General features: G+C 45.5%; 2 protein-coding genes across 2 annotated transcripts in view; both read left to right on the top strand.

The window, feature by feature from the left end:
* Nucleotides 1-15,242, top strand: part of LOC115183493 (actin-related protein 2/3 complex subunit 1B-B-like) — a 30,320-nt gene extending 15,078 nt beyond the window's left edge. Inside the window, exons 4-10 of the mRNA XM_029744700.1 lie at nt 3,806-4,028; nt 4,856-4,963; nt 12,390-12,620; nt 13,215-13,290; nt 13,374-13,573; nt 13,677-13,767; nt 14,728-15,242. Of these exons, the coding sequence (XP_029600560.1) occupies nt 3,806-4,028; nt 4,856-4,963; nt 12,390-12,620; nt 13,215-13,290; nt 13,374-13,573; nt 13,677-13,767; nt 14,728-14,766 (968 nt within the window). The 3' untranslated portion in view covers nt 14,767-15,242. The remainder of the gene's footprint in view (nt 1-3,805; nt 4,029-4,855; nt 4,964-12,389; nt 12,621-13,214; nt 13,291-13,373; nt 13,574-13,676; nt 13,768-14,727) is intronic.
* A 397-nt stretch (nt 15,243-15,639) lies between these two features.
* Nucleotides 15,640-27,651, top strand: part of LOC115183501 (monocyte to macrophage differentiation factor 2) — a 49,256-nt gene continuing 37,244 nt past the window's right edge. The window contains exon 1 of the mRNA XM_029744707.1: nt 15,640-17,399. Within this exon, the coding sequence (XP_029600567.1) occupies nt 17,386-17,399 (14 nt within the window). The 5' untranslated portion in view covers nt 15,640-17,385. The remainder of the gene's footprint in view (nt 17,400-27,651) is intronic.

Genomic DNA, 27,651 nt, shown 5'->3' with positions numbered 1-27,651 from the left:
TGTGTGCAAACCTGGTGGCCAACTACAAGAAACGTCTGACCTCTGTGATTGCCAACAAGGGTTTTGCCACCAAGTACTAAGTCATGTTTTGCAGAGGGGTCAAATACTTATTTCCCTCATGAAAATGCAAATCAATTTATAACATTTTTGACATGCGTTTTTATGGATTTTTTTTATTGTTATTCTGTCTCTCACTGTTCAAATAAACCTACCATTAACATTATAGACTGATCATTTCTTTGTCAGTGGGCAGATGTACAAAATCAGCAGGGGATCAAATACTTTTTTCCCTCACTGTATTAGAGAGTTCTTGTTTCTGGCCTTGTTCTCGATAACTCTTTATGTCTGCCCCCCCCCCCGCTCCCTCCCATCTCTCCAGGTATAGACTGGGCTCCAGACAGTAACTCTTTATGCCCCCCCCCCTCCCATCTCTCCAGGTATAGACTGGGCTCCAGACAGTAACTCTTTATGTCCCCCCTCCCATCTCTCCAGGTATAGACTGGGCTCCAGACAGTAACTCTTTATGCCCCCCCCTCCCATCTCTCCAGGTATAGACTGAGCTCCAGACAGTAACTCTTTATGTCCCCTCCCATCTCTCCAGGTATAGACTGGGCTCCAGACAGTAACTCTTTATGCCCCCCCCCCTCCCATCTCTCCAGGTATAGACTGGGCTCCAGACAGTAACTCTTTATGCCCCCACCCCTCCCATCTCTCCAGGTATAGACTGGGCTCCAGACAGTAACTCTTTATGTCCCCCCCCCTCCCATCTCTCCAGGTATAGACTGGGCTCCAGACAGTAACTCTTTATGTCCCCCCCCCTCCCATCTCTCCAGGTATAGACTGGGCTCCAGACAGTAACTCTTTATGCCCCCCCTCCCATCTCTCCAGGTATAGACTGGGCTCCAGACAGTAACTCTTTATGCCCCCCCCTCCCATCTCTCCAGGTATAGACTGGGCTCCAGACAGTAACTCTTTATGCCCCCCCCTCCCATCTCTCCAGGTATAGACTGGGCTCCAGACAGTAACTCTTTATGCCCCCCCCTCCCATCTCTCCAGGTATAGACTGGGCTCCAGACAGTAACTCTTTATGCCCCCCCCCTCCCATCTCTCCAGGTATAGACTGGGCTCCAGACAGTAACTCTTTATGTCCCCCCTCCCATCTCTCCAGGTATAGACTGGGCTCCAGACAGTAACTCTTTGTGCCCCCCCCCTCCCATCTCTCCAGGTATAGACTGGGCTCCAGACAGTAACTCTTTATGTCCCCTCCCATCTCTCCAGGTATAGACTGGGCTCCAGACAGTAACTCTTTATGCCCCTCCCTCCCATCTCTCCAGGTATAGACTGGGCTCCAGACAGTAACTCTTTATGCCCCCCCCCCTCCCATCTCTCCAGGTATAGACTGGGCTCCAGACAGTAACTCTTTATGTCCCCCCTCCCATCTCTCCAGGTATAGACTGGGCTCCAGACAGTAACTCTTTATACCCCCCTCCCATCTCTCCAGGTATAGACTGGGCTCCAAACAGTAACTCTTTATGCCCCCCCCACTCCCATCTCTCCAGGTATAGACTGGGCTCCAGACAGTAACTCTTTATGCCCCCCTCCCTCCCATCTCTCCAGGTATAGACTGGGCTCCAGACAGTAACTCTTTATGCCCCCCCTCCCATCTCTCCAGGTATAGACTGGGCTCCAGACAGTAACTCTTTATGCCCCCCCCCTCCCATCTCTCCAGGTATAGACTGGGCTCCAGACAGTAACTCTTTATGTCCCCTCCCATCTCTCCAGGTATAGACTGGGCTCCAGACAGTAACTCTTTATGCCCCCCCCCTCCCATCTCTCCAGGTATAGACTGGGCTCCAGACAGTAACTCTTTATGCCCCCACCCCCATCTCTCCAGGTATAGACTGGGCTCCAGACAGTAACTCTTTATGTCCCCCCCTCCCATCTCTCCAGGTATAGACTGGGCTCCAGACAGTAACTCTTTATGCCCCCCCTCCCATCTCTCCAGGTATAGACTGGGCTCCAGACAGTAACTCTTTATGCCCCCCCCCCCCCTCCCATCTCTCCAGGTATAGACTGGGCTCCAGACAGTAACTCTTTATGTCCCCCCCCCTCCCATCTCTCCAGGTATAGACTGGGCTCCAGACAGTAACTCTTTATGCCCCCCCCTCCCATCTCTCCAGGTATAGACTGGGCTCCAGACAGTAACTCTTTATGTCCCCACCTCCCATCTCTCCAGGTATAGACTGGGCTCCAGACAGTAACTCTTTATGCCCCCCCTCCCATCTCTCCAGGTATAGACTGGGCTCCAGACAGTAACTCTTTATGTCCCCCCCCCTCCCATCTCTCGAGGTATAGACTGGGCTCCAGACAGTAACTCTTTATGTCCCCTCCCATCTCTCCAGGTATAGACTGGGCTCCAGACAGTAACTCTTTATGCCCCCCCTCCCATCTCTCCAGGTATAGACTGGGCTCCAGACAGTAACTCTTTATGTCCCCTCCCATCTCTCCAGGTATAGACTGGGCTCCAGACAGTAACTCTTTATGCCCCCCCCCCTCCCATCTCTCCAGGTATAGACTGGGCTCCAGACAGTAACTCTTTATGCCCCCCCTCCCATCTCTCCAGGTATAGACTGGGCTCCAGACAGTAACTCTTTATGTCCCCCCCCTCCCATCTCTCGAGGTATAGACTGGGCTCCAGACAGTAACTCTTTATGCCCCCCCCTCCCATCTCTCCAGGTATAGACTGGGCTCCAGACAGTAACTCTTTATGTCCCCCCCCCCTCCCATCTCTCCAGGTATAGACTGGGCTCCAGACAGTAACTCTTTATGTCCCCCCCCCCCTCCCATCTCTCCAGGTATAGACTGGGCTCCAGACAGTAACTCTTTATGTCCCCTCCCATCTCTCCAGGTATAGACTGGGCTCCAGACAGTAACTCTTTATGCCCCCCCCTCCCATCTCTCCAGGTATAGACTGGGCTCCAGACAGTAACTCTTTATGCCCCCCCCTCCCATCTCTCCAGGTATAGACTGGGCTCCAGACAGTAACTCTTTATGTCCCCCCCCCTCCCATCTCTCCAGGTATAGACTGGGCTCCAGACAGTAACTCTTTATGTCCCCCCCCCTCCCATCTCTCCAGGTATAGACTGGGCTCCAGACAGTAACTCTTTATGTCCCCCCCATCTCTCCAGGTATAGACTGGGCTCCAGACAGTAACTCTTTATGTCCCCCCCCTCCCATCTCTCCAGGTATAGACTGGGCTCCAGACAGTAACTCTTTATGTCCCCCCCCCTCCCATCTCTCCAGGTATAGACTGGGCTCCAGACAGTTACTCTTTATGTCCCCCCCCATCTCTCCAGGTATAGACTGGGCTCCAGACAGTAACTCTTTATGCCCCCCCCTCCCATCTCTCCAGGTATAGACTGGGCTCCAGACAGTAACTCTATGTCCCCACCTCCCATCTCTCCAGGTATAGACTGGGCTCCAGACAGTAACTCTTTATGTCCCCCCCCTCCCATCTCTCCAGGTATAGACTGGGCTCCAGACAGTAACTCTTTATGCCCCCCCTCCCATCTCTCCAGGTATAGACTGGGCTCCAGACAGTAACTCTTTATGCCCCCCCCCCTCCCATCTCTCCAGGTATAGACTGGGCTCCAGACAGTAACTCTTTATGCCCCCCCCTCCCATCTCTCCAGGTATAGACTGGGCTCCAGACAGTAACTCTTTATGTCCCCCCCTCCCATCTCTCCAGGTATAGACTGGGCTCCAGACAGTAACTCTTTATGTCCCCCCCCTCCCATCTCTCCAGGTATAGACTGGGCTCCAGACAGTAACCGTATCGTGACCTGTGGGACGGATCGTAACGCGTATGTCTGGTCTCTGAAGGGGGAGGTGTGGAAGCCCACCCTGGTCATCCTCCGTATCAACCGCGCTGCTCGCTGTGTCAGCTGGTCTCCCCGGGAGAACAAGTTCGCTGTGGGCAGCGGATCACGCCTCATTTCCATCTGCTACTTCGAACAGGAGAATGACTGGTGAGGACTGGACTGGACTGGGTTTAACTGTATCTGTTATAGAGAACAGGAGAATGACTGGACTGGACTGGACTGGGTTTAACTGTATCTGTTATAGAGAACAGGAGAATGACTGGACTGGACTGGACTGGACTGGGTTTAACTGTATCTGTTATAGAGAACAGGAGAATGACTGGTGAGGACTGGACTGGACTGGGTTTAACTGTATCTGTTATAGAGAACAGGAGAATGACTGGTGAGGACTGGACTGGGTTTAACTGTATCTGTTATAGAGAACAGGAGAATGACTGGTGAGGACTGGACTGGGTTTAACTGTATCTGTTATAGAGAACAGGAGAATGACTGGACTGGACTGGACTGGGTTTAACTGTATCTGTTATAGAGAACAGGAGAATGACTGGACTGGACTGGGTTTAACTGTATCTGTTATAGAGAACAGGAGAATGACTGGTGAGGACTGGACTGGGTTTAACTGTATCTGTTAAAGAGAACAGGAGAATGACTGGACTGGACTGGACTGGGTTTCAGCTTTGTTCCCTGTCTTATGTAACAGGCTGCATCCTAGTCCCTGTCCTATGTAACAGGCTGCATCCTAGTCCCTGTCCTATGTAACAGGCTGCATCCTAGTCCCTGTCCTATGTAACAGGCTGCATCCTAGTCCCTGTCCTACACAGTGCAGTACTTCCTTCAACCACGTTTCAACCATATCTCAACCACGTTTCAACCATATCTCAACCACGTTTCAACCATATCTCAACCACGTTTCAACCATATCTCAACCACGTTTCAACCATATCTCAACCACGTTTCAACCCTGTTATTCCCAGGTGGGTCTGTAAGCACATCAAGAAGCCGATCCGTTCCACCGTCCTCAGTCTGGACTGGCATCCTAACAACGTGCTGCTGGCGGCTGGATCCTCTGACTTCAAATGCAGGTAGAGACAGACAGACCATGTTTCAACCTCGTCAGTAGAGAGAGAGACAGACAGACCATGTTTCAACCTCATCAGTAGAGAGAGAGAAGGAGAGACAGACAGACCATGTTTCAACCTCGTCAGTAGAGAGAGAAGGGGAGACAGACAGACCATGTTTCAACCTCATCAGTAGAGAGAGAGACAGACAGACCATGTTTCAACCTCATCAGTAGAGAGAGAGAAGGGGAGACAGACAGACCATGTTTCAACCTCGTCAGTAGAGAGAGAGAAGGGGAGACAGACAGACCATGTTTCAACCTCATCAGTAGAGAGAGAAGGAGAGACAGACCATGTTTCAACCTCATCAGTAGAGAGAGAGAAGGAGAGACAGACAGACCATGTTTCAACCTCATCAGTAGAGAGAGAAGGAGAGACAGACCATGTTTCAACCTCATCAGTAGAGAGAGAGAAGGAGAGACAGACAGACCATGTTTCAACCTCATCAGTAGAGAGAGAGAAGGGGAGACAGACAGACCATGTTTCAACTTCATCAGTAGAGAGAGAGAAGGGGAGAGAGACAGACAGACCATGTTTCAACCTCATCAGTAGAGAGAGAGAAGGAGAGACAGACAGACCATGTTTCAACCTCATCAGTAGAGAGAGAGAGAGAGAGACAGATAGACCATGTTTCAACCTCATCAGTAGAGAGAGAAGGGGAGAGAGACAGACAGACCATGTTTCAACCTCATCAGTAGAGAGAGAAGGGGAGAGAGACAGACAGACCATGTTTCAACCTCATCAGTAGAGAGAGAAGGGGAGAGAGACAGACAGACCATGTTTCAACCTCATCAGTAGAGAGAGAGAAGGGGAGAGAGACAGACCATGTTTCAACCTCATCAGTAGAGAGAGAGAAGGGGAGAGAGACAGACCATGTTTCAACCTCATCAGTAGAGAGAGAGAAGGAGAGACAGACAGACCATGTTTCAACCTCATCAGTAGAGAGAGAGAAGGGGAGACAGACAGACCATGTTTCAACCTCATCAGTAGAGAGAGAGAAGGAGAGACAGACAGACCATGTTTCAACCTCGTCAGTAGAGAGAGAGACAGACAGACCATGTTTCAACCTCATCAGTGGAGAGAGAGAGAGACAGACAGACCATGTTTCAACCTCATCAGTAGAGAGAGAGACAGACAGACAGACAGACCATGTTTCAACCTCATCAGTAGAGAGAGAGAAGGGGAGAGAGACAGACCATGTTTCAACCTCATCAGTAGAGAGAGAGAAGGAGAGACAGACAGACAGACCATGTTTCAACCTCATCAGTAGAGAGAGAGAAGGGGAGAGAGACAGACAGACCATGTTTCAACCTCATCAGTAGAGAGAGAGAAGGGGAGAGAGACAGACAGACCATGTTTCAACCTCATCAGTAGAGAGAAGGAGAGAGACAGACCATGTTTCAACCTCATCAGTAGAGAGAGAGAAGGAGAGACAGACAGACCATGTTTCAACCTCATCAGTAGAGAGAGAGAAGGAGAGACAGACAGACCATGTTTCAACCTCATCAGTAGAGAGAGAGAAGGGGAGACAGACAGACCATGTTTCAACCTCATCAGTAGAGAGAGAGAAGGAGAGACAGACAGACCATGTTTCAACCTCATCAGTAGAGAGAGAGGAGAGAGAGAGACAGACCATGTTTCAACCTCATCAGTAGAGAGAGAGAAGGAGAGACAGATAGACCATGTTTCAACCTCATCAGTAGAGAGAGAAGGAGAGACGGACAGACCATGTTTCAACCTCATCAGTAGAGAGAGAAGGAGAGACGGACAGACCATGTTTCAACCTCATCAGTAGAGAGAGATAAGGAGAGACAGACAGACCATGTTTCAACCTCATCAGTAGAGAGAGATAAGGAGAGACAGACAGACCATGTTTTAACCTCATCAGTAGAGAGAGAGAAGGGGAGACAGACCATGTTTCAACCTCATCAGTAGAGAGAGAGAAGGAGAGACAGACAGACCATGTTTTAACCATACTTCAAGAGTGAAATCAAATCAAAATCAAATCAAATCAAATTTATTTATATAGCCCTTCGTACATCAGCTGAAATCTCAAAGTGCTGTACAGAAACCCAGCCTAAAACCCCAAACAGCAAGCAATGCATGTGAAAGAAGCACGGTGGCTGGGAAAAACTCCCTAGGAAAAACTCATGAGAAAGGCCAAAAACCTAGGAAGAAACCTAGAGAGGAACCAGGCTATGAGGGGTGGCCAGTCCTCTTCTGGCTGTGCCGGGTGGATATTATAACAGAACATGGTCAAGATGTTAAAATGTTCGTAAATGACCAGCATGGTCAAATAATAATAATCATAGTAATTGTCGAGGGTGCAACAAGCACGTCCGGTGAACAGGTCAGGGTTCCGTAGCCGCAGGCAGAACAGTTGAAACTGGAGCAGCAGCATGGCCAGGTGGACTGGGGACAGCAAGGAGTCATCATGCCAGGTAGTCCTGAGGCATGGTCCTAGGGCTCAGGTCCTCCGAGAGAAAGAAAGAAAGAGAGAATTAGAGAGAGCATATTTACATTCACACAGGACACCGGATAAGACAAGAGAATACTCCAGATGTAACAGACTGACCCTATTCCCCCGACACATAAACTACTGCAGCATAAATACTGGAGGCTGAGACAGGAGGGATCAGAAGACACTGTGGCCCCATCCGATGATACCCACGGACAGGGCCAAACAGGCAGGATATAACCCCACCCACTTTGCCAAAGCACAGCCCCCACACCACTAGAGGGATATCTACAACCACCAACTTACCGTCCGAAGATAAGGCCGAGTATAGCCCACAAAGATCTCCGCCACGGCACAACCCAAGGGGGGGGGCGCCAACCCAGACAGGAAGACCACATCAGTGGCTCAACCTACTCAAGTGACGCACCCCTCCCATGGACGGCATGGAAGAACACCAGTAAGTCAGTGACTCAGCCCCTGTAAAAGGGTTAGAGGCAGAGAATCCCAGTGGGAAGAGGGGAACTGACAAGGCAGAGACAGCAAGGGCGGTTCGTTGCTCCAGCCTTTCCGTTCACCTTCACACTCCTGGGCCAGACTATACTTAATCATAGGACCTACTGAAGAGATAAGTCTTCAGTAAAGACTTAAAGGTTGAGACTGAGTCTGCGTCTCTCACATGGGTAGGCAGACCATTCCATAAAAATGGAGCTCTATAGGAGAAAGCCCTACCTCCAGCCGTTTGCTTAGAAATTCTAGGGACAATTAGGAGGCCTGCGTCTTGTGACCGTAGCGTACGTGTAGGTATGTACGGCAGGACCAAATCGGAAAGATAGGTAGGAGCAAGCCCATGTAATGCTTTGTAGGTTAGCAGTAAAACCTTGAAATCAGCCCTTGCCTTAACAGGAAGCCAGTGTAGAGAGGCTAGCACCGGAGTAATATGATCAAATTTTTTGGTTCTAGTCAGGATTCTAGCAGCCGTATTTAGCACTAACTGAAGTTTGTTTAGTGCTTTATCCGGGTAGCCGGAAAGTAGAGCATTGCAGTAGTCGAGCCTAGAAGTAACAAAAGCATGGATTAATTTTTCTGCGTCATTTTTGGACAGAAAGTTTCTGATTTTTGCAATGTTACGTAGATGGAAAAAAGCTGTCCTTGAAGCAGTCTTGATATGTTCTTCAAAAGAGAGATCAGGGTCCAGAGTAACGCCGAGGTCCTTCACAGTTTTATTTGAGACGACTGTACAACCATCCAGATGAATTGTCAGATTCAACAGAAGATCTCTTTGTTTCTTGGGACCTAGGACAAGCATCTCTGTTTTGTCCGAGTTTAAAAGTAGAAAATTTGCAGCCATCCACTTCCTTATGTCTGAAACACAGGCTTCTAGCGAGGGCAATTTTTGGGCTTCACCATGTTTCATTGAAATGTACAGCTGTGTGTCGTCCGCATAGCAGTGAAATTTAACATTATGTTTTCGAATGACATCCCCAAGAGGTAAAATATATAGTGAAAACAATAGTGGTCCTAGAACGGAACCTTGAGGAACACTGAAATTTACAATTGATTTGTCAGAGGACGAACCATTCACAGAGACAAACTGATATCTTTCCGACAGATAAGATCTAAACCAGGCCAGAACTTGTCCATGTAGACCAATTTGGGTTTCCAATCTCTCCAAAAGAATGTGGTGATCGATGGTATCAAAAGCGGCACTAAGATCTAGGAGCATGAGGACAGATGCAGAGCCTCGGTCTGACGTCATTAAAAGGTCATTTACCACCTTCACAAGTGCAGTCTCAGTGCTATGATGGGGTCTAAAACCAGACTGAAGCGTTTCGTATACATTGTTTGTCTTCAGGAAGGCAGTGAGTTGCTGCGCAACAACTTTTTCTAAAATTTTTGAGAGGAATGGAAGATTCGATATAGGCCATAGTTTTTTATAATTTCTGGGTCAAGATTCGGCTTTTTCAAGAGAGGCTTTATTACTGCCACTTTTAGTGAGCTTGGTACACATCCGGTGGATAGAGAGCCGTTTATTATGTTCAACATAGGAGGGCCAAGCACAGGAAGCAGCTCTTTCAGTAGTTTAGTTGGAATAGGGTCCAGTATGCAGCTTGAGGGTTTGGAGGCCATGATTATTTTCATCATTATGTCAAGAGATATAGTACTAAAACACTTTAGTATCTCCCTTGATCCTAGGTCCTGGCAGAGTTGTGCAGACTCTGGACAATGGAGCTTTGGAGGAATACCCAGATTTAAAGAGGAGTCCGTAATTTGCTTTCTAATGATCATGATCTTTTCCTCAAAGAAGTTCATAAATTTATTACTGCTGAAGTGAAAGCCATCCTCCATTTGCGAATGCTGCTTTTTAGTTAGCTTTGCGACAGTGTCAAAAAGAAATTTCGGATTGTTCTTATTTTCCTCAATTAAGTTGGAAAAATAGGATGATCGTGCAGCAGTGAGGGCTCTTCGATACTGCGCGGTACTGTCTTTCCAAGCTAGTCGGAAGACTTCCAGTTTAGTGTGGCGCCATTTCCGTTCCAATTTTCTGGAAGCTTGCTTCAGAGCTCGTGTATTTTCTGTATACCAGGGAGCTAGTTTCTTATGACAGATGTTTTTAATTTTTAGGGGTGCAACTGCATCTAGGGTATTGCGCAAGGTTAAATTGAGTTCCTCGGTTAGGTGGTTAACTGATTCTTGTCCTCTGACATCCTTGGGTAGGCAGAGGGAGTCTGGAAGGGCATCAAGGAATCTTTGGGTTGTCTGAGAATTTATAGCACGACTTTAAATCTTCCTTGGTTGGGGTCTGAGCAGATAATTTGTTGCAATTGTAAACGCAATAAAATGGTGGTCCGATAATCCAGGATTATGAGGAAAAACATTAAGATCCACAACATTTATTCCATGGGACAAAACTAGGTCCAGAGTATGACTGTGGCAGTGAGTAGGTCCAGAGACATGTTGGACAAAACCCACTGAGTCGATGATGGCTCCGAAAGCCTTTTGGAGTGGGTCTGTGGACTTTTCCATGTGAATGTTAAAGTCACCAAAAATTAGAATATTATCTGCTATGACTACAAGATCCGATAGGAATTCAGGGAACTCAGTAAGGAACACTGCATATGGCCCAGGAGGCCTGTAAACAGTAGCTATAAAAAGTGATTGAGTAGGCTGCATAGATTTCATGACTAGAAGCTCAAAAGACGAAAACGTCATTGTTTTTTTTTTTTGTAAATTGAAATTTGCTATCGTAAATGTTAGCAACACCTCCGCCTTTGCCGGATGCACGGGGGGTATGGTCACTAGTGTAACCAGGGGGTGAGGCCTCATTTAACACAGTAAATTCATCAGGCTTAAGCCATGTTTCAGTCAGGCCAATCACATCAAGATTATGATCAGTGATTAGTTCATTGACTATAACTGCCTTGGAAGTGAGGGATCTAACATTAAGTAACCCAATTTTGAGATGTGAAGTATCACAATCTCTTTCAATAATGGCAGGAATGGAGGAGGTCTTTATACTAGTGAGATTACTAAAGCGAACACCGCCATTTTTAATTTTGCCCAACCTAGATCGAGGCACAGACACGGTCTCAATGGGGAAAGCTGAGCTGACTACGCTAACTGTGCTAGTGGCAGACTCCACTAAGCTGGCAGGCTGGCTAACAGCCTGTTGCCTGGCCTGCACCCTATTTCATTGTGGAGCTAGAGGAGTTAGAGCCCTGTCTATGTTCGTAGATAAGATGAGAGCACCCCTCCAGCTAGGATGGAGTCCGTCACTCCTCAGCAGGCCAGGCTTGGTCCTGTTTGTGGGTGAATCCCAGAAAGAGGGCCAGTTATCTACAAATTCTATCTTTTGGGAGGGGCAGAAAACAGTTTTCATCCAGCGATTGAGTTGTGAGACTCTGCTGTAGAGCTCATCACTCCCCCTAACTGGGAGGGGGCCAGAGACAATTAATCGATGCCGACACATCTTTCTAGCTGATTTACATGCTGAAGCTATGTTGCGCTTGGTGACCTCTGACTGTTTCATCCTAACATCGTTGGTGCCGACGTGGATAGCAATATCTCTATACTCTCTACACTCGCCAGTTTTAGCTTTAGCCAGCACCGTCTTTAGATTAGCCTTAACGTCGGTAGCCCTGCCCCCTGGTAAACAGTGTATGATCGCTGGATGATTAGTTTTAAGTCTAATACTGCGGGTAATGGAGTCGCCAATGACTAGGGTTTTCAATTTGTCAGAGCTAATGGTGGGAGCCGTCGGCGTCTCAGACCCCACAACGGGAGGAGCAGAGACCAGAGAAGTCTCGGCCTCCGACTCGCTTAACGGGGAGAACCGGTTGAAAGTTTCTGTCGGCTGAATAAGCGACACCGGTTGAGAATTCCTACAGCGTTTCCCTCCAGAAGCTGTGAGAAAGTTGTCCGGCTGCGGGGACCGTGCGAGGGGGTTTATACTAACGTTACTATCTGTACTTGCTGGTGGCACAGACGCTGTTTCATCCTTTCCTACACTGAAATGACCCTTGCCTAACGATTGCGTCTGAAGCTGGGCTTGCAGCACAGCTATCCTCGCCGTAAGGCGATCGTTCTCCTGTATATTATGAGTACAACGACTGCAATTAGAAGGCATCATGTTAATGTTACTTAGCTTCGGCTGTTTGAAGTCCTGACGAACCATGTCCAGATAAAACCTCCGGGGTAGGAAAGTTGAATGAAAAAAAGTTGAGTGAGGGGAAAAAGTAAAAATATACGGTAATGAAAAAGTAAAAACCGTCAGGTAGCAAAGTAAAAACGGCAACAAAAACGCACAGCAGCGTAAACAAGTCTGCAAGTTGTGACCGGAAACAGGAAACTCAACCTGACACAATAGCCTGAAATCACTCTCATTCAGCTCTCTTCTCTACTGTAATCTACTTAATTCTCTTCCCTCTCCCCCAGGGTGTTCTCGGCCTACATCAAGGAGGTGGAGGAGAAGCCGGGCCCCACAGTGTGGGGGTCCAAGATGCCCTTTGGGGAGGTGCTGTTTGAGTCTGGGCCCTCAGCGGGGGCTGGAGAGGGGGCAGGAGGGGGATGGGTCCACGGGGTCTGTTTCTCCCACAGCGGGAACCGCCTGGCCTGGACGTCACATGACTCTACTGTGGCGATCGCAGAGGGAGGCAAGACCAGCACGTAAGGAGAGAGGGAGGGAACACTGATCTCTGTGTGTGTTCTAGGATCAGCAGTCTGATCTCTGTGTGTATTCTAGGATCAGCAGTCTGATCTCTGTGTGTATTCTAGGATCAGCAGTCTGATCTCTGTGTGTATTCTAGGATCAGCAGTCTGATCTGTGTGTGTGTTCTAGGATCAGCAGTCTGATCTGTGTGTGTGTTCTAGGATCAGCAGTCTGATCTGTGTGTGTATTCTAGGATCAGCAGTCTGATCTCTGTGTGTATTCTAGGATCAGCAGTCTGATCTCTGTGTGTATTCTAGGATCAGCAGTCTGATCTCTGTGTGTATTCTAGGATCAGCAGTCTGATCTCTGTGTGTATTCTAGGATCAGCAGTCTGATCTCTGTGTGTATTCTAGGATCAGCAGTCTGATCTCTGTGTGTATTCTAGGATCAGCAGTCTGATCTCTGTGTGTATTCTAGGATCAGCAGTCTGATCTCTGTGTGTATTCTAGGATCAGCAGTCTGATCTCTGTGTGTATTCTAGGATCAGCAGTCTGATCTCTGTGTGTATTCTAGGATCAGCAGTCTGATCTCTCTCTCTCTGTGTATTCTAGGATCAGCAGTCTGAGCTCTGAAACCCTTCCTCTGCTGTGTGTCAGCTTTATCACTGAAAACAGCCTGGTGGCCGCTGTGAGTACACACACACACACACGCACACTTCCCCTCTCTCCCTCTCCTGTGTCTGTCTCACTGTGTCTCTCTCCTCTCTCTAGGGCCATGACTGCTACCCGGTGCTGTTTGTGTATGACGGTGCTAAGGGCTCAGTAACGTTCGGAGGGAAGCTGGACGTTCCCAAGCAGACGTCTCAGAGAGGGATCAGCGCCAGGGAGCGCTTCCAGAACCTGGACCGCCGAGCTACCTCGTCCGAGACCACCGAGCAGGGACTGGAGAGTCTGCACAAGAACAGCATCAGGTGGGGTGGGGGGGGGGTGTATTTCTGGGGTCGTAACGACTAAGTGTGTGTGTGTGTGTGTGTGTGTGTGTGTGTGTGTGCTAACGGTCTCTTTGTATTCCAGTCAGATCTCTGTGCTGGAGGGAGGAAAGAGTAAGTGTTCCAAGTTCTGTACCACTGGGATGGACGGAGGAATGGTCATATGGGACGTCAAGGTACACACACACACACACACACACACACCTACACTACACACACACACACACACACACACACCTACACTACACACACACACACACACACACCTACACTACACACACACACACACACACACACCTATACACACACACCTATACACACACACCTACACACACACACACACACACACATTTACACTATACACACACACCTTCACTATACACACACACACCTACACTATACACACACACCTACACTATACACACACACCTACACTATACACACACACCTACACTATACACACACACCTACACTATACACACACACACACCTGCACTACACACACACACACACACACACACACACACACACACACACACACACCTACACACACACACACACACACCTACACACACACACACACACACACACCTACACACACACACACACACACACACCTACACACACACACACACACACACTTACACTATACACACACACCTTCACTATACACACACACATTTACACTATACACACACACCTACACTATACACACACCTACACTATACACACACCTACACTATATACACACACCTACACTATACACCTACACTATACACCTACACTATACACACACACACCTACACTATACACACACACCTACACTATACACACACACACCTGCACTATACACACACACACCTGCACTACACACACACACACCTACACTACACACACCTACACTACACACACCTACACTATACACACACCTACACTACACCCACACACACCTACACTACACCCACACACACCTACACTACACCCACACACACCTACACTACACCTACACTACACACACACAGGCAACAAAGTCTGACAAGTTACTCTAGTTGTACCTTATCCCCGTCGTCATGACATCTGGAATAGTTGTGCAGTGAGCCATGAAGAGATGTCTAAATATCTTCTTCTGTTCCCAGAGTCTGGAGTCTGCCATGAAGGATCTCAAGATAGTCTGACACTATGACATTGACCCTCTGTCAACCAGCCGGGATATGAAGACATCTCACCTCTTTGCCTTTCTGCTTCTCTGCGTCTGTCTGTCTCTGCTGCTGTTGAAGACAACTCCTTTCTGTCTGTCTCTGTTGAGCCTAGCATCTGCTAGAAGCACGGCAGCCATTTTCCAGAATCAACTCCTCAGTCTGGCCGTATAACTCTGCCTGTGGTTCTGCATGCCATGTGGACTCGGGTAAAGGAGTTGTCGGAAGCAGCACTAGGCTGTTAGCTAGATAACATGTAGCCTCCTCAATCAGTGAATATTAATATGACTCTGGGACCAAAGACAACAGCTCAGTCCTGTTTCTCTCCCTTCTGTCTGCAGTGTGCACTCCACCCCCCCTCGTTGTTTTAAAAAGGATTGGATGGTGCAGGATAGGCAGAGTGTCGGGCAGAGTGTCTAACCGTTAGAGGGTAGGAGTTCACACTGCAGTGAGAAGGGAGGAGGAACACATTAGGGTTACAGACTGTTACTATGACAATGATGTCTCTGTTCCACATGGCACCCTATTCCTTTATATAGTGCACTAGTTAGACCAGGACCCATAGGGCTCCCATAGGACTCTGGTCAAAGTAGTGCACTAGTTAGACCAGGACCCATAGGACTCTGGTCAAAGTAGTGCACTAGTTAGACCAGGACCCATAGGACTCCCATAGGACTCTGGTCAAAGTAGTGTACTAGTTAGACCAGGACCCATAGGGCTCCCATAGGACTCTGGTCAAAGTAGTGCACTAGTTAGACCAGGACCCATAGGGCTCCCATAGGACTCTGGTCAAAGTAGTGCACTAGGTAGACCAGGACCCATAGGACTCCCATAGGACTCTGGTCAAAGTAGTGCACTAGTTAGACCAGGACCCATAGGACTCTGGTCAAAGTAGTGCACTAGTTAGACCAGGACCCATAGGACTCCCATAGGACTCTGGTTAAAAGTAGACCAGGGTAATAGGACACCATTTGAGACACATCTTAGTTTTTTTTCTATCTTCTTTGTTTTAGAATCCAGGAAATGCTTGTGAGCGATGTTCTTCTGTTCCATCAGGTGTTCTATACTGATAGCTGTACCTGGACATACAGCTGTGCTCTGATATACGGCACGATTCACTTTGGCTTCTGGAATTAGTTTACATGGGCTTTTGTTTTGGTGTTCACACATGGATTTGTTGGATTTACAGCACAGGACCAAGAAAATAATTCATCTAAACTGATGTTTTCACTTCAAATTTTTAAAAATTAATGGACTAACCCTTACAAAAAAAAAAAAATTACAGTTTTGAAACTGCAGTAAAAGTACAGTAACTGCAATTGACTGTGGTATTTTGGACGTAGTAATTGCAGAATAACTGCAGTTAGACTGCACTCTGACCTCAATCTTTTTTTCCTAACGGAAATGATTCAGAATTCTAATTGAATTTGATTGGAGGCAGGTGATTAGTTTACTGTGTGATGTATTATATCTGTGGTAAGTTGCAGGTGCCTACAGGGTAAAAAAAAGAAGAAGCCATTCAACCCGTTTTGAAAAGAGGAAACGGAACATTCTGCTCCATTTGAACTCCGTTATCAGTGAGATATATTAGAGCGCAACTGTAGCCATAGGACTTATTATAATAGAAAGCCTCAGAGTGGAACGCTACAGCAGGTATTTGTATAATCATGAAGAAAGCCAAGCAGCAGTACCTGTTAAATGCTTATGCTGGTCATAATATGCATTTAATAAATGATTTACTTATCATAGACGGTGTGTGTGTCTGTCTGATAAGACTGCTCTGACGTCAACTAGTAACTGTTATGAGAATGTGTCGAGACGCGCCGAGTTTCACACCGCAGTTTTCTATAAACTCATCACGTAGATCATTCAGAAACTCACATCCCTCCCGTTTCACGTAGATCATTCAGAAACTCACATCCCTCCCGTTTTGTTTAGGTGGAGGACTCGCGTCATCTAGCGGCCACATTCAGGACGCACAACGTTGATAAACTACCAGAAGTCTTGGAAATAGATGCTGGCTTCGAGCTTTGCTGGATGTGTTTTTGTGTTAAATATTATGATACATTATGATGTTGACAGAAATTCTGACTTGATGCTGTAGCCGTCCGTTTTGTTCTCAGAAAATAAAGAGAAAGAACCAACTATTCTCCAACCCAGTATCTCTGGACGCTTACAACAACATCATGACTTGGATCCAGATTGAACCGTTACCGAATCCGTAAAAAAAAATATATATTAATTTTTTTAATCTTTTTTTTTTTCTCTTCCGCGACGCAGGAAGACTGTTTTCCCTGGAAACCGTTTTGATCGTTCGCACTTCCGGGTGTAGCCTGCTCTGGATCTGGCAACATATGTCGTCGCTGCAGCACCTCGGCTCGGCATCCCGGAGACTCACTAGTCGGTGATCAGCAGCACCATCAGCACCATCAGCCGAGGTTTAGATGTGTGTTTTAGATGTGTGTTTTAGATAGCTAGTAGCAGCTGGAATAAACCAAACCAGGACAGGACGCTGCTCCAACACACAACACGGAAGACCATTTCTTATCACTACTACACCTCTCTACGTCAACTGTTGCTTCTTTTCCCACATTTTAAATGAATCTTGTAAGGTATGTGGTTTTGGGTTTTTATAATTTGCCCTAAATGTGTAGACATCGTGACGTCCGGTTAGTAGACGTTATATCAACGTGAATGTGTTGGTTTGATAAGCCGAACAGACATCAATAACCAGCTGTGATGTTGCTAACCTATTTGGGACACACTGTGACTGCTGCCCTATATTAGTTGGGTTTATGTAACGCAATTATTTAGTACAATACGACAATAATAATAATAATGAGGGGGAAACGGTTGGAATGGTTGAAGTTATGTCTACGTCGCTTGGGAGATGATCTGTTTTACAGTAGAATAACGATTATGGTCCTTATCGATAAAACCGACCGGGAACCGAAAGGACCGCGCAGGGACGTACGACTTTTACTAATCTATTTAATGTAAATGTCCTTGTACAGGCTGCACTACCATGGCCAAGTTGTTTCCATGGTTTCTGATTTCAAGTAGTTATATCATCAGATGACAACATCAGACTGATGCATTTACACCAGTAGACTTTTACTTGTGTGTGTGTGGGCTTACCCCAGTTTAGTCAGTAAGCAGGATGGTTGTGTACATCTGACTATTGGTGGATAGTTCAATCAATGTTAGCCTAGGTGTGTGTGTGTGTGTGTGTGTGTGTGTGTGTGTGTGTGTGTGTGTGTGTGTGTATAAACGGTGAGAGGAGATGACAGATAGGTAGTTGTATTGTTACCATCCTCCTGTACTACTATGCCACTTTGTCTTGAAGCAGACAGACAGACAGGTCTGGACACACTGACCACAGACAGACAGGTCTGGACACACTGACTACAGACAGACAGGTCTGGACACACTGACTACAGACAGACAGACAGGTCTGGACACACTGACTACAGACAGACAGACAGACAGGTCTGGACACACTGACTACAGACAGACAGACAGACAGGTCTGGACACACTGACTACAGACAGACAGACAGGTCTGGACACACTGACCACAGACAGACAGGTCTGGACACACTGACTACAGACAGACAGGTCTGGACACACTGACTACAGACAGACAGACAGACAGGTCTGGACACACTGACTACAGACAGACAGACAGGTCTGGACACACTGACTACAGACAGACAGACAGGTCTGGACACCCTGACTACAGACAGACAGACAGGTCTGGACACACTGACTACAGACAGACAGACAGGTCTGGACACCCTGACTACAGACAGACAGACAGGTCTGGACACACTGACTACAGACAGACAGACAGGTCTGGACACACTGACTACAGACAGACAGACAGGTCTGGACACACTGACTACAGACAGACAGACAGGTCTGGACACATTGACTACAGACAGACAGACAGGTCTGGACTCTGTTGGGCTTTGGCTCTGTGATCTGTTGGTCTGGCCTGGCCATGTGTGTGTGGCCTGGGGCTCAGATCATTAACAGACAGCTTGATAACCTAATTAACAGAACTGCCAGCTGTCTGTATATGGAGGGATGGTGGGGAGAGGGTGGGATGGATGAGGAGGGGGAGGGATTGAGGGGGGAGGGAGGGATGAGGGAGGGATAGAGGGGGGAGGAGGGATGGTGGGGAGAGGGATGGATGAGGGAGGGATAGAGGGGGAGGAGGGATGGTGGGGAGAGGGAGGGAGGGATGGATGAGGAGGGGGAGGGATTGAGGGGGGAGGGAGGGATGGTGGGGAGGGAGGGAGGGATGGTGGGGAGAGGGAGGGGGAAAGCTGGAAAGAGGGGGTAGAGAGAGAGAGATGGGGGGATGGTGGGGAGGGGTAGAGATGGAGGGAAGGATGGATTGAGGGGAGGGATGTGGGGGGGGATGGTGGGGAGGGGTAGAGATGGAAAGAGAGAGCGAGAGGGGTAGAAATAGAGAGGAAGGAGGAAGTCCCTGTATTCAGGCCAGGTGCTGTGTGTTTAGAGACTAGAGGGACAACCTCTACCTACTTTATAGTGTTTAGAGACTAGAGGGACAACCTCTACCTACTTTATAGTGTTTAGAGACTAGAGAGGGACAACCTCTACCTACTTTATAGTGTTTAGAGACTAGAGAGGGACAACCTCTACCTACTTTATAGTGTTTAGAGACTAGAGAGGGACAACCTCTACCTACTTTATAGTGTTTAGAGACTAGAGAGGGACAACCTCTACCTACTTTATAGTGTTTAGAGACTAGAGGGACAACCTCTACCTACTTTATAGTGTTTAGAGACTAGAGAGGGACAACCTCTACCTACTTTATAGTGTTTAGAGACTAGAGAGGGACAACCTCTACCTACTTTATAGTGTTTAGAGACTAGAGAGGGACAACCTCTACCTACTTTATAGTGTTTAGAGACTAGAGAGGGACAACCTCTACCTACTTTATAGTGTTTAGAGACTAGAGGGACAACCTCTACCTACTTTATAGTGTTTAGAGACTAGAGAGGGACAACCTCTACCTACTTTATAGTGTTTAGAGACTAGAGGGACAACCTCTACCTACTTTATAGTGTTTAGAGACTAGAGAGGGACAACCACTACCTACTTTATAGTGTTTAGAGACTAGAGAGACAACCTCTACCTACTTTATAGTGTTTAGAGACTAGAGAGGGACAACCTCTACCTACTTTATAGTGTTTAGAGACTAGAGGGACAACCTCTACCTACTTTATAATGTTTAGAGACTAGAGAGGGACAACCTCTACCTACTTTATAGTGTTTAGAGACTAGAGAGGGACAACCTCTACCTACTTTATAGTGTTTAGAGACTAGAGAGGGACAACCTCTACCTACTTTATAGTGTTTAGAGAGGGACAACCTCTATCTACTTTATAGTGATTAGAGACTAGAGAGAGACAACCTCTACCTACTTTATAGTGATTAGAGACTAGAGAGGGACAACCTCTACCTACTTTATAGTGTTTAGAGACTAGAGAGGGACAACCTCTAGCTACTTTATAGTGTTTAGAGACTAGAGAGGGACAACCTCTACCTACTTTATAGTGTTTAGAGACTAGAGAGGGACAACCTCTACCTACTTTATAGTGATTAGAGACTAGAGGGACAACCTCTACCTACTTTATAGTGTTTAGAGACTAGAGAGGGACAACCTCTACCTACTTTATAGTGTTTAGAGACTCGAGAGGGACAACCTCTACCTACTTTATAGTGTTTAGAGACTCGAGAGGGACAACCTCTACCTACTTTATAGTGTTTAGAGACTAGAGAGGGACAACCTCTACCTACTTTATAGTGTTTAGAGACTAGAGAGGGACAACCTCTACCTACTTTATAGTGTTTAGAGACTAGAGGGACAACCTCTACCTACTTTATAGTGATTAGAGACTAGAGAGGGACAACCTCTACCTACTTTATAGTGTTTAGAGACTAGAGAGGGACAACCTCTACCTACTTTATAGTGATTAGAGACAAGAGGGACAACCTCTACCTACTTTATAGTGTTTAGAGACTAGAGAGGGACAACCTCTACCTACTTTATAGTGTTTAGAGACTAGAGAGGGACAACCTCTACCTACTTTATAGTGTTTAGAGACTAGAGGGACAACCTCTACCTACTTTATAGTGTTTAGAGACTAGAGAGGGACAACCTCTACCTACTTTATAGTGTTTAGAGACTAGAGAGGGACAACCTCTACCTACTTTATAGTGTTTAGAGACTAGAGAGGGACAACCTCTACCTACTTTATAGTTTTTAGAGTCTAGAGGGACAACCTCTACCTACTTTATAGTGTTTAGAGACTAGAGAGAGACAACCTCTACCTACTTTATAGTGTTTAGAGGGACAACCTCTACCTACTTTATAGTGTTTAGAGGGACAACCTCTACCTACTTTATAGTGTTTGGAGACTAGAGAGGGACAACCTCTACCTACTTTATAGTGTTTAGAGACTAGAGAGGGACAACCTCTACCTACTTTATAGTGTTTAGAGACTAGAGGGACAACCTCTACCTACTTTATAGTGTTTAGAGACTAGAGAGGGACAACCTCTACCTACTTTATAGTGTTTAGAGACTAGAGAGGGACAACCTCTACCTACTTTATAGTGATTAGAGACTAGAGGGACAACCTCTACCTACTTTATAGTGTTTAGAGACTAGAGAGAGACACCCTCTACCTACTTTATAGTGTTTAGAGACTAGAGGGACAACCTCTACCTACTTTATAGTGACTAGAGACTAGAGAGGGACAACCTCTACCTACTTTATAGTGACTAGAGAGGGACAACCTCTACCTACTTTATAGTGATTAGAGACTAGAGAGGGACAACCTCTACCTACTTTATAGTGTTTAGAGACTAGAGGGACAACCTCTATCTACTTTATAGTGTTTAGAGGGACAACCTCTACCTACTTTATAGTGTTTAGAGGGACAACCTCTACCTACTTTATAGTGTTTGGAGACTAGAGGGACAACCTCTACCTACTTTATAGTGATTAGAGACTAGAGAGGGACAACCTCTACCTACTTTATAGTGTTTAGAGACTAGAGGGACAACCTCTACCTACTTTATAGTGTTTAGAGGGACAACCTCTACCTACTTTATAGTGTTTAGAGGGACAACCTCTACCTACTTTATAGTGTTTAGAGACTAGAGAGGGACAACCTCTACCTACTTTATAGTGTTTAGAGACTAGAGAGGGACAACCTCTACCTACTTTATAGTGTTTAGAGACTAGAGAGGGACAACCTCTACCTACTTTATAGTGTTTAGAGACTAGAGGGACAACCTCTACCTACTTTATAGTGTTTAGAGACTAGAGAGGGACAACCTCTACCTACTTTATAGTGTTTAGAGACTAGAGGGACAACCTCTACCTACTTTATAGTGTTTAGAGACTAGAGGGACAACCTCTACCTACTTTATAGTGTTTAGAGACTAGAGGGACAACCTCTACCTACTTTATAGTGTTTAGAGACTAGAGAGGGACAACCTCTACCTACTTTATAGTGTTTAGAGACTAGAGGGACAACCTCTACCTACTTTATAGTGTTTAGAGACTAGAGAGGGACAACCTCTACCTACTTTATAGTGTTTAGAGACTAGAGAGAGACAACCTCTACCTACTTTATAGTTTTTAGAGACTAGAGGGACAACCTCTACCTACTTTATAGTGTTTAGAGACTAGAGAGGGACAACCTCTACCTACTTTATAGTGTTTAGAGACTAGAGAGGGACAACCTCTACCTACTTTATAGTGATTAGAGACTAGAGAGGGACAACCTCTACCTACTTTATAGTGATTAGAGACTAGAGAGGGACAACCTCTACCTACTTTATAGTGATTAGAGACTAGAGGGGGACAACCTCTACCTACTTTATAGTGATTAGAGACTAGAGAGGGACAACCTCTACCTACTTTATAGTGTTTAGAGACTAGAGAGGGACAACCTCTACCTACTTTATAGTGTTTAGAGACTAGAGGGACAACCTCTACCTACTTTATAGTGTTTAGAGACTAGAGGGACAACCTCTACCTACTTTATAGTGTTTAGAGACTAGAGGGACAATCTCTACCTACTTTATAGTGTTTAGAGACTAGAGAGGGACAACCTCTACCTACTTTATAGTGTTTAGAGACTAGAGGGACAACCTCTACCTACTTTATAGTGATTAGAGACTAGAGAGGGACAACCTCTACCTACTTTATAGTGTTTAGAGACTAGAGAGGGACAACCTCTACCTACTTTATAGTGATTAGAGACTAGAGAGGGACAACCTCTACCTACTTTATAGTGATTAGAGACTAGAGAGGGACAACCTCTACCTACTTTATAGTGTTTAGAGACTAGAGAGGGACAACCTCTACCTACTTTATAGTGTTTAGAGACTAGAGAGGGACAACCTCTACCTACTTTATAGTGTTTAGAGACTAGAGAGGGACAACCTCTACCTACTTTATAGTGTTTAGAGACTAGAGAGGGACAACCTCTACCTACTTTATAGTGTTTAGAGACTAGAGAGGGACAACCTCTACCTACTTTATAGTGTTTAGAGACTAGAGGGACAACCTCTACCTACTTTATAGTGTTTAGAGACTAGAGGGACAACCTCTACCTACTTTATAGTGTTTAGAGACTAGAGAGGGACAACCTCTACCTACTTTATAGTGTTTAGAGACTAGAGAGGGACAACCTCTACCTACTTTATAGTGTTTAGAGACTAGAGAGAGACAACCTCTACCTACTTTATAGTTTTTAGAGACTAGAGGGACAACCTCTACCTACTTTATAGTGTTTAGAGACTAGAGAGGGACAACCTCTACCTACTTTATAGTGTTTAGAGACTAGAGAGGGACAACCTCTACCTACTTTATAGTGATTAGAGACTAGAGAGGGACAACCTCTACCTACTTTATAGTGATTAGAGACTAGAGGGGGACAACCTCTACCTACTTTATAGTGACTAGAGAGGGACAACCTCTACCTACTTTATAGTGTTTAGAGACTAGAGGGACAACCTCTACCTACTTTATAGTGTTTAGAGACTAGAGGGACAACCTCTACCTACTTTATAGTGTTTAGAGACTAGAGGGACAACCTCTACCTACTTTATAGTGTTTAGAGACTAGAGAGGGACAACCTCTACCTACTTTATAGTGTTTAGAGACTAGAGAGGGACAACCTCTACCTACTTTATAGTGATTAGAGACTAGAGGGACAACCTCTACCTACTTTATAGTGATTAGAGACTAGAGAGGGACAACCTCTACCTACTTTATAGTGTTTAGAGACTAGAGGGACAACCTCTACCTACTTTATAGTGTTTAGAGACTAGAGGGACAACCTCTACCTACTTTATAGTGTTTAGAGACTAGAGGGACAATCTCTACCTATTTTATAGTGTTTAGAGACTAGAGAGGGACAACCTCTACCTACTTTATAGTGTTTAGAGACTAGAGAGGGACAACCTCTACCTACTTTATAGTGTTTAGAGACTAGAGGGACAACCTCTACCTACTTTATAGTGTTTAGAGACTAGAGAGGGACAACCTCTACCTACTTTATAGTGTTTAGAGACTAGAGAGGGACAACCTCTACCTACTTTATAGTGTTTAGAGACTAGAGAGGGACAACCTCTACCTACTTTATAGTGTTTAGAGACTAGAGAGGGACAACCTCTACCTACTTTATAGTGATTAGAGACTAGAGAGGGACAACCTCTACCTACTTTATAGTGATTAGAGACTAGAGAGGGACAACCTCTACCTACTTTATAGTGATTAGAGACTAGAGAGGGACAACCTCTACCTACTTTATAGTGATTAGAGACTAGAGGGACAACCTCTACCTACTTTATAGTGATTAGAGACTAGAGGGGGACAACCTCTACCTACTTTATAGTGTTTAGAGACTAGAGAGGGACAACCTCTACCTACTTTATAGTGATTAGAGACTAGAGAGGGACAACCTCTACCTACTTTATAGTGATTAGAGACTAGAGGGACAACCTCTACCTACTTTATAGTGATTAGAGACTAGAGGGACAACCTCTACCTACTTTATAGTGATTAGAGACTAGAGAGGGACAACCTCTACCTACTTTATAGTGTTTAGAGACTAGAGAGGGACAACCTCTACCTACTTTATAGTGTTTAGAGACTAGAGAGGGACAACCTCTACCTACTTTATAGTGATTAGAGACTAGAGAGGGACAACCTCTACCTACTTTATAGTGATTAGAGACTAGAGAGGGACAACCTCTACCTACTTTATAGTGACTAGAGAGGGACAACCTCTACCTACTTTATAGTGTTTAGAGACTAGAGAGGGACAACCTCTACCTACTTTATAGTGTTTAGAGACTAGAGGGACAACCTCTACCTACTTTATAGTGTTTAGAGACTAGAGGGACAACCTCTACCTACTTTATAGTGTTTAGAGACTAGAGGGACAACCTCTACCTACTTTATAGTGTTTAGAGACTAGAGAGGGACAACCTCTACCTACTTTATAGTGTTTAGAGACTAGAGAGGGACAACCTCTACCTACTTTATAGTGATTAGAGACTAGAGGGACAACCTCTACCTACTTTATAGTGATTAGAGACTAGAGAGGGACAACCTCTACCTACTTTATAGTGTTTAGAGACTAGAGAGGGACAACCTCTACCTACTTTATAGTGTTTAGAGACTAGAGAGGGACAACCTCTACCTACTTTATAGTGACTAGAGAGGGACAACCTCTACCTACTTTATAGTGTTTAGAGACTAGAGAGGGACAACCTCTACCTACTTTATAGTGTTTAGAGACTAGAGGGACAACCTCTACCTACTTTATAGTGTTTAGAGACTAGAGGGACAACCTCTACCTACTTTATAGTGTTTAGAGACTAGAGGGACAACCTCTACCTACTTTATAGTGTTTAGAGACTAGAGAGGGACAACCTCTACCTACTTTATAGTGTTTAGAGACTAGAGAGGGACAACCTCTACCTACTTTATAGTGATTAGAGACTAGAGGGACAACCTCTACCTACTTTATAGTGATTAGAGACTAGAGAGGGACAACCTCTACCTACTTTATAGTGTTTAGAGACTAGAGAGGGACAACCTCTACCTACTTTATAGTGTTTAGAGACTAGAGAGGGACAACCTCTACCTACTTTATAGTGATTAGAGACTAGAGAGGGACAACCTCTACCTATTTTATAGTGATTAGAGACTAGAGGGGGACAACCTCTACCTACTTTATAGTGATTAGAGACTAGAGAGGGACAACCTCTACCTACTTTATAGTGTTTAGAGACTAGAGAGGGACAACCTCTACCTACTTTATAGTGTTTAGAGACTAGAGGGACAACCTCTACCTACTTTATAGTGTTTAGAGACTAGAGGGACAACCTCTACCTACTTTATAGTGTTTAGAGACTAGAGGGACAATCTCTACCTACTTTATAGTGTTTAGAGACTAGAGAGGGACAACCTCTACCTACTTTATAGTGTTTAGAGACTAGAGGGACAACCTCTACCTACTTTATAGTGATTAGAGACTAGAGAGGGACAACCTCTACCTACTTTATAGTGTTTAGAGACTAGAGAGGGACAACCTCTACCTACTTTATAGTGATTAGAGACTAGAGAGGGACAACCTCTACCTACTTTATAGTGATTAGAGACTAGAGAGGGACAACCTCTACCTACTTTATAGTGATTAGAGACTAGAGGGACAACCTCTACCTACTTTATAGTGTTTAGAGACTAGAGAGGGACAACCTCTACCTACTTTATAGTGTTTAGAGACTAGAGGGACAACCTCTACCTACTTTATAGTGTTTAGAGACTAGAGAGGGACAACCTCTACCTACTTTATAGTGTTTAGAGACTAGAGAGGGACAACCTCTACCTACTTTATAGTGTTTAGAGACTAGAGAGGGACAACCTCTACCTACTTTATAGTGTTTAGAGACTAGAGGGACAACCTCTACCTACTTTATAGTGTTTAGAGACTAGAGAGGGACAACCTCTACCTACTTTATAGTGATTAGAGACTAGAGAGGGACAACCTCTACCTACTTTATAGTGATTAGAGACTAGAGAGGGACAACCTCTACCTACTTTATAGTGATTAGAGAGGGACAACCTCTACCTACTTTATAGTGATTAGAGACTAGAGGGACAACCTCTACCTACTTTATAGTGATTAGAGACTAGAGGGACAACCTCTACCTACTTTATAGTGATTAGAGACTAGAGAGGGACAACCTCTACCTACTTTATAGTGTTTAGAGACTAGAGAGGGACAACCTCTACCTACTTTATAGTGATTAGAGACTAGAGAGGGACAACCTCTACCTACTTTATAGTGATTAGAGACTAGAGAGGGACAACCTCTACCTACTTTATAGTGTTTAGAGACTAGAGAGGGACAACCTCTACCTACTTTATAGTGTTTAGAGACTAGAGGGACAACCTCTACCTACTTTATAGTGTTTAGAGACTAGAGAGGGACAACCTCTACCTACTTTATAGTGATTAGAGACTAGAGAGGGACAACCTCTACCTACTTTATAGTGATTAGAGACTAGAGGGACAACCTCTACCTACTTTATAGTGTTTAGAGACTCGAGAGGGACAACCTCTACCTACTTTATAGTGTTTAGAGACTCGAGAGGGACAACCTCTACCTACTTTATAGTGTTTAGAGACTAGAGAGGGACAACCTCTACCTACTTTATAGTGTTTAGAGACTAGAGAGGGACAACCTCTACCTACTTTATAGTGTTTAGAGACTAGAGGGACAACCTCTATCTACTTTATA

The sequence above is a fragment of the Salmo trutta genome, unplaced genomic scaffold, assembly GCF_901001165.1.
Source record: "Salmo trutta unplaced genomic scaffold, fSalTru1.1, whole genome shotgun sequence".
NCBI lineage: Eukaryota > Metazoa > Chordata > Actinopteri > Salmoniformes > Salmonidae > Salmo > Salmo trutta.
The sequence above is the reverse complement of the archived record's forward strand: the minus strand, read 5'-3'. Positions and strand labels throughout refer to the sequence as shown.